This window comes from Stenella coeruleoalba, assembly GCF_951394435.1.
Source record: "Stenella coeruleoalba genome assembly, chromosome: 11".
Classification (NCBI taxonomy): Eukaryota; Metazoa; Chordata; class Mammalia; order Artiodactyla; family Delphinidae; genus Stenella; species Stenella coeruleoalba.
This window is the reverse complement of record NC_137157.1, coordinates 4,543,257-4,551,208: the sequence shown is the minus strand read 5'-3', so window position 1 is coordinate 4,551,208 and position 7,952 is coordinate 4,543,257. Positions and strand designations below refer to the sequence as shown.

General features: G+C 43.5%; 1 protein-coding gene across 3 annotated transcripts in view; it reads right to left on the bottom strand.

Moving 5' to 3' along the window:
- Nucleotides 1–1,606: 1,606 nt before the first annotated feature.
- Nucleotides 1,607–7,952, bottom strand: part of SMC1B (structural maintenance of chromosomes 1B) — an 86,249-nt gene continuing 79,903 nt past the window's right edge. For 2 of the 3 annotated variants that reach the window (XM_079937921.1, XM_079937922.1), the window contains exons 23-25: nt 6,793–6,862; nt 3,644–3,754; nt 1,607–2,287 (exon numbers count right to left, since the gene is read on the bottom strand). In XM_079937921.1, the coding sequence (XP_079794047.1) occupies nt 2,195–2,287; nt 3,644–3,754; nt 6,793–6,862 (274 nt within the window). In that variant the 3' untranslated portion in view covers nt 1,607–2,194. The remainder of the gene's footprint in view (nt 2,288–3,643; nt 3,755–6,792; nt 6,863–7,952) is intronic. The other variant, XR_013830606.1, reaches the window with a different exon arrangement.

Below are 7,952 nucleotides of genomic sequence, written 5' to 3'. Positions count from 1 at the left end.
TTAAATGGTTATATTTTAAATAATAGTTACACAGACACCTACGCAATAGCCTCTTTGCTTCCTCATCGAAGCCTGAAATACGTATGACTCTCTGGCCCTTAAAGAAGTTTGCTGGACCTGCTCTAGGTGAAGGCGGGAGACTGCAGCCGGCTGCACAGAGCTGCGGGGGACACGCCGCCCAGCCCTCAGCTTCCTCAGACGAGCCTTCCCCCACTCGACCTCAGCAGCAAGCTTCACCCGATGGGTTGCCCATTTCACAAGCCAACGTCTGCGTGTTTTGAGATGAAGTGCCATATATGCTCTAGTATTTGTGAATTGCTTAACTACTTAGTGTGTATAAAACCAGATATTTATTAAGTTCCTGTCTTTTTTTTTTTTGGACCCCATGTTTCCCATCAGCCGGTGGTTTTCATTGTGCACTTTTGCATGGCGCCGGGGTTTTCAGGAATGTGGGTGTACTGCGTTAGAACAAAACCGTGGTCCTACTCAAGGATCACCGGCGATCCACGAGTCCAAGTTACGAGACAGAGAGAACAGCCCAGGCAGAGAAAAGGGTCTACACTGAGCTCCGTGTCACCGAAGGGACATTTCAATGTAAAGTTGATGCCTTTCAAGGCAGGAGGCGGCGGTGATTTAGATGGTATTACCAGCACTGAAAAAAGGAACAAAGGACTAGTGGCTTCTGCTGTCTCAAGTTCTTAGAGGCTAGCTGATGGAGCACAGGAAAGCAAGTTTTACCTGAAATAATGAATGTTGTTCAAAAGCGATTCCATTACTTCAGGAGGCCACTCCTTGATTAATTAATTAGCACTTGGGCCCAAAGCAGCCTTAAATACAAGACCACCAGCACCTTAGAATTTTTTAATTCCATTTTTAAATGGAAATGAAGTACTATTGAAAACTCTGCAACTTTCTTTCCTACCCCTAATAATGTACAGTGGGCCTTCCGTTTCCATGGGTTCTACATCTGTGGATTCAACCAACCTTGGATTGAAAATAGGAAAGGGGGGCTTCCCTGGTGGCGCAGTGCTTGAGAGTCCGCCTGCCGATGCAGGGGACACGGGTTTGTGCCCTGGTCCGGGAGGATCCCACATGCCGCGGAGCGGCTGGGCCCGTGAGCCATGGCCGCTGAGCCTGCGCGTCCGGAGCCTCTGCAGAGGGAGAGGCCCGCATACCGCAAAACAAAAACAAAAACAAAAAGAAAATAGGAAAGGGAATTCCCTGGTGGTCCAGTGGTTGGTTAGGACTCCGTGCTTCCACTGCAGGGGTCACGGGTTCGATCCCTGGTTGGGGGAATAAGATCCTGCAAGCCGTGTGGTGCAGCCAAAAAAAAAAAAATAGTCGGGGGAAAAAAGATGCCAAAAATCAATACTTGGATTTGCTGCATACAGGCAACTATTTACATAGCATTTACATCGTATTAGGCATTATAAGTCATGTAGAGACGATTGAAAGTATATGACAGAATGTGCACAGGTTATATGCAAATATTATACCAATTTAAATAAGGGGCTTGAGCGTGTTGGATTTTGGCATGTGTGATGCCCACAGATAATAAGGATGACTGTTTACGTGGAGAAGTCAGTTGTTACTTGGGAAAACCTGTGTTCTTCAGTGTTTCCTTAACAGAAATTATATTCAGAAAAATTTAAATTGCATTGAAGGAGACATAATTTAATTTCACCTTAAAGTTTTGTTTCTAAAACTGTAGATGGTAGACATTTGAAATTAGACTTTTTTATTGGCATTTTCAATACTGACTTCAGTTCCTCTTGAAATAATTTTCCATAAAACACAGGTTTAACACCTTAGAAACTAAGAGTTTCCCTTAAAGATTACTTAAACATACAAGGTGAGATCAGAGTAAAGATGATGCAGGATTTGAAAACTTTCTGACTGGCTTTCAAAAATGGAAGTTAAAACTATAGTGGTTTCTTTTTTAAACTTTCAGAGCTAACTCACAAAAAAATACTACCTGCTGGAATGGGGCCTGGGCACTCCTTAATGGAAGTGAGCTACAGCATCTTTGCCTGGTAGCAATTAAGCTTTTTCATAAGTGACACACAGGCTGTCTAGCTTTTGCTCCAGAAGTCTGTCACTCAAGAGTGCTGTGGGGTTGAACGGCAGAGTGAGAACAGTGACTAGCCTGGGCGCTGCGTGACTCTGCTCTTACAGCACAGGGGCATTCTGCGTCCTAACGGGCCTCCTGCTGCTTTCTCTTGTCTTCAGTATCTGGATACTGAGACAGATCTAGGGTCAAAACTCGGCTGAACATGCAGTCGTCATGCTGAAAGGGAGAGAAGACAGTTAAAAGTCAGTTCCTTTACTTAGGGAATAAGTGCTATTAAATGTAAAATAAGAGCCATTGGTGAGTCTAGATTTGCATTTGAAAAGGAACCTCCTTAGAGCCACCTCAAAGGGTATCACTCTGCATTACATCAGCTTTCTTTACGTCTTATATTGATCTGGTGAAGGGCACCAGAATATGCCACCCGGAAACAGGCCTCTTTTGCATATGGATTGTTTTGAGCCAGAGGCTACTGAAAACCAGCAGATGCAGGAAAAGCTCCAAAAACCAGGCACACGTTTTCCTTTTGTAAAGGAGGTTTACATTTATGTAAAAGATGACACCCTTTCCACTCTTAACTCTTTATCAGTGGAGAAGGCACCTCAGTCTGCAGAGCAAATCTGACTGAACAGCCCTTGTTTACTGTACTTCTCCTGGTCACCTTCCCATCACTTGCTTCCCCTGCCCAGAAGCCCCAAGACTCTTCCTCATTTTAGCCTAGGATGGTATTAAGTCCAAGCTCTAGCCAGCCCTTTGAGTTCCTCATTGCTGGGTGTACCCACGTGTGCACACATGATACACATATTAATAACCTGTTTTTCTCTTGTTAATCTATCTATTGCTGGTCTAATTTACAGGGCCCCAGCCAGAGAACCTGAGTTGGGTAGGAAAAGGTTGTATCCCTCTCCTACACTGGTAATGAGAACTTCCATTTCTCTCTGGCAGCATATTTCCAGTGATCCCCTAACATTAATTAGGCACAGGAAGGGAAGTTAATTTTTATCTTAGCTTAAAGGAAAACACAGGAAACAAAACCTAATTGTCCAAGAATTGAATGATTTGAATGAGTTGCCCTGCTCCATTAGCTCAGGTAAGTATTTTCAGTGGCTCAAGAAAGGTGTGTTTGAATTCTAGAAGTTACTATACAACTTGGAACTTGCCAATTTCTTTGTTTTTTTTTTTCCTTGGTTAGTTTTGGAAGATAAATAGTTCCTTGTTCTACCACAATGCATTTGTTTTTGCCTACAACATTCAAACATTACAGAAATATGAAACAATATTGACAATTTATTCTAAGTTAAAATGTACTATTATTTTATAAACAAATATCATACTGTTCTGCAATTTTCGATTTTCTTTTTCACTTAAAATATATCTTAAATTTCTGTGTACTGCCATGGAAAAATATCTGAGTAGTTACTGTTAAGTCTTATTTGATTAAAAAATCATTTAAGCCTATATTTATAAACTGCAGAAATCAAACAGTATCTATAGACTTCACTAGGAACTTATAATTGTGCTGTCAGGACACTCTAAGGTGATTTTTATTCCTCTCCCCCATTTACTTATCTTTACCTCTGGATAGATGCCTATCAGTGCATCAGCTTTGCAATATAACTCCTCTTTTAGGGAAATGATTATCATCTGAAACTGGTCCTGAGTCTGCTCTTTGATATAACTCGATACCTGGGAGGGAGGAGAAAGCACACATTTCATCAGTAAAGAAAGGTCTCGTCTCTCGGGGTCTGGAGGACAGTGATTCTGCATGTCTCTGAATCTGCCCATTTTAGGTGACAAGGCGCTTACTTCCCTTTCTGTTAATTCAGTAAATCCACTAAAACTGCAGAAATGGAAATAGCTCAGATTGTAAAATAAGAGGTTAGTAAAAAATATATAAACCTCATTAATTCTATACCTGAAAACTTGGAAGAATATTTTTTTAAGAATAAAGCTCTAACTTAAGATACTATCATGTGAATACGAAATCAACCTTTACAACAAGATAAAACCACCACTCAGATATTTTATGAGGGTGAAGAAGGGCTGGTATTTAAACTTCCAACTTCCTATGTTGCCAACAAAGCCTCAGGGTGGGAAAAATCTGGCGGTTCTATATGTATTCACAACCCATAATCAACTCACTTGGTTAGAGGGGAGCTCAGCAGCTCCTTCAGGAGGCGCAATTCCACAGAATGAGAATAAGAACAGACAGGCTGGAGAGAAATGGGTCTCGGTGAACAAACTACTCAGAATTTGGAGAATGATAAAGAACTTAGACTCAAACCACAGTTTAACAAGATACTTGCCAACTCCCTGGATCTCTCTGCAATTCCAGAGGGTGTCTTCTCCATGTGTATTGGTCCTGACTGCACGCAAGATACTAAGGGCACAAGTTCTGGAAGGAGGAATGGCAGCTCTGGTTGAGGAATGAGTCACTAGTTGAGGTGAATGATGAGAGAGGAGGGAAACGGCTTTGGGCTAAGAGGCTGAATTCATAGAAGGAACTGCCGCATTAGAGGCAATGGCAGCCACTATGATACAGGTCTTTAAAAAGTCTTGGGATATTGATAGAATGGAAGAGGAGATGGGATGCAAATACGTAAGGCATGCATTTTGCTAGGAGAGTTGCCTGTGATCAATGCTGGGCACCCTGATCACAAGAGGGACTGGAAGCGCCTTCCAAGCTGCTCATATTACATCACTGCTCATACTCAGTTCAGCAGCGGGGTGCCAGGAACGTAAATCTCAAAGGGAAACTGGAAATTAAGAGGTTTTTGATACATAGGATAGGTGCAAATAGAAAAGTCTTAAGAAAGACCTAGTATGTGAAGATGCCACTAATACGAACATCTAAATTTTGCTAGAAGATATGGATCCCTTAAATGCTACAGAGAGAAGGGGCAGTCCACAGTGATGGATCCCACCCACCCCCCAGACCACACACAAAGGGTATGGGATACAAAGTACTAAAATTAACCTTCTGAGGGGAAATTTCTCCCAAATGAGTGAGGCTATGGAGTCCAGTTAGCTGATGCAGACTGGCTGGCATTCAAGAGAGACAAATCAAGATTTTCTTTTCTTCCCGTTTTCTTCCCCCAGTAATCCTGAAGTCTCTGGTAGGTCACAGAATGTGGCTCTTGCCTGTTCTCTACAACGTTCGGGGGACTTTGGATTTGTTTTCTAACTTCTGTGGGGGTGGTGTTGATGTGCTATTCTTATGTACGCTATGACATGTTTAAAAAGCAAGGTCCGGGACTTGGCTGGTGGCGCAGTGGTTAAGAGTCCGCCTGCCAGTGCAGGGGACACGGGTTCGAGCCCTGGTCTGGGAAGATCCCACATGCCGCGGAGCAACTAAGCCCGTGCACCACAGGTACTGAGCCTGCGCTCTGGAGCCCGCAAGCCACAACTACTGAAGCCCGCACACCTAGAACCCGTGCTCCCAACAAGAGAAGCCACTGCAATGAGAAGCCCGCGCACCGCAATGAAGAGTAGCCCCCACTCGCCGAAACTAGAGAAAGCCTGAGCGCAGCAACAAAGACCCAACGCAGCCAAAAATAAATAAATAAATAAAATTTTTTAAAAAGTATAAAAAAATAGATAAGGTCCTAGAGAGGTTTGGGTTAGATGAATACAGCCTGGGAAATCTGAAAGATGACATTGTTGCCTAAAATTAGAAGTTACCACAGGCTGCAGCTCCTGAAAAATCCCCTGACTCTCCCAGGCATTACACATGAGGTTCAACAGAGTAACAAATCAGGGAGGTCAGTTTCAGAGACTCAACCTGTCAGGGTGGCACCCCAAGACTGACTACATCTCTCGGGGCTGGACTCATTAACCGAGCTCATAAGACTAAGGTATAAACCAGAATGCCAGTGTACAAATTAACAGAGATATATCTGTCAGCATGACCAGAGCAGCCTCCTTGTAAGCAGCTGTAAATGCAAAGCCCAGTCATCTCATTCATCCATTTCTGGAAATGGATGGCTCTGGAAGTAGGACCACAACACAGGGACTCTGCAGGATGGAGCTGTCCCAGCCCTGGGCAGTGACAGGCACTGCCAGTGTTTGCCGCTATCCTTTGGTCACGTGTCCATGGTCAACCCCATTCTCAGGTCAAAAATTTACAGTCAGGATGTGTGGTCTGAGAGCCTGTCTCTCAGGTGGCTTTGTGTATCTATGCACTGATCTTTAAGGCTGACTTTCAGTTGTGTCCTTAGTTCCCCCATGGTCTCAAATACTGAAAACAGTGCAAGTGTAGTAAATGACTATAAATTTTAATAAACGAAGGGGAGCAGAATTTTGAACTTTAATTCCTTTGGAATTTTATTTAGATATGTTATTTTTGGACTTTATTAAACACTAATTTGGTCCTGTTTGCCATGTGGCCTACTATTAAGGTCTGCTGCTACTACTACTACTAAGGTCTACTACTAGGTCCCAAAAACCTAGATTTAGGGAAAAGCAAGTCACCCAGTAGCAATGTTGTGGATCCAGTATAGTGATTCTCACTTGACTCCCCAGGAACTCATTGAGGGTCCCCTAAACCTTGAATGAAAGCTACTACCCTGAATCATCTTGTTTTTAGATTTTTAACTTAGAAAAATCTATTTTTAACCAGCAATTATCAAATAAACATGTTCAGGGTAAATTGCCTTCTGACTGCTGCATCATGATCCTTGAATTATAGACACTGTACTGGAAATTAAAAGCAGAAAGGAACTTACTTTGCCAATGTTAGTATTGTCCAGGGCTGCATCTACTTCATCTAAAACAAAGAATGGAGCAGGCCGAAAACTAGAAAAAAATTATAATCGCTTAAGTTACAACTTTGTTTTACAAGACTTGGAGGAGAGGACTAAGAGTATTCAGGATAAATAAATAAAACACATCCTTTTGGATGCTTTTGTCTAGGTCACCAATGACCTCTATGTCGGTAAATGCAACGCTCAATTCTCAGTTCACATCCCAGGTGACCTTTGCAGATGGTATGGGGTGGGGGGGGTGGGGGGTGGGGCGGGGCGGGGCGGTCCTCCCCGTTCCTCTGACGTCAAGGACAAGGACATGGACATGGCCTCCACCCGGTGCCTCACCCATTGCTCCAGGCCCCAGTCTCCTAGCAGCTCCTCCTCATCTCTCTAACTTCTTGACACTGCAGTGCCTTCGGGGCTCAGCGCTTAGAGCACTCCTCCATCTGATTAGCTCCCTTGGTGATTTCATCTGCTCTGGAGGTTTTAAGTATCTTCTATTGATAGTTCTGACCTCTCTCTTTAACCCTGGCCTCACGGGTCCAACAGCTTCCTCAACTCCATGTGGGTGTCTAGCGTGAACTCGTGCAAAATCAAACTCCTCACCTACCCCTCAAACCCATCCCTCCTGTGGTCCTCTCCAGCTTAGTGAATGGCAGCTCTTATCACTCCCGTTGATTAGGGTCCCTCCTACCCCACGCCCTGTCTGCTCCCACACTGGTCTAACCCGCCACGATCCTCCAGTCTGACTGCTACACGAGTTTCCTAATCCTGTGCCTGCCGCCGCTGCACACAGTCTATTCTCTACAGGCGCCAGGCTCCCTCTGGCCTCAGGGCCTTTGCACTTGTTCCTCATGTCTAGAACATTCTTCCCTTAGAATTCTCCCCTAGAACATCCATCCACGTGACTTGCTCCCTTATTTTCTTCAAATCTTTGCTCAGATACTACCTTTTCAAATAGGCCTTCCCAGAAGACTTTTAAATATTGCAAACCCTTCCCTGTTACTATCACCATTCCCTTCTTTAATTTTCTCTATAGCATCTGTCATTTTCTAATAGTCTCTATATTAGAGAATTACTTTACTAATACACCTTATTTATCATCTGTCTTCCTCAACTAAAATGAAGCATCTTTGAGA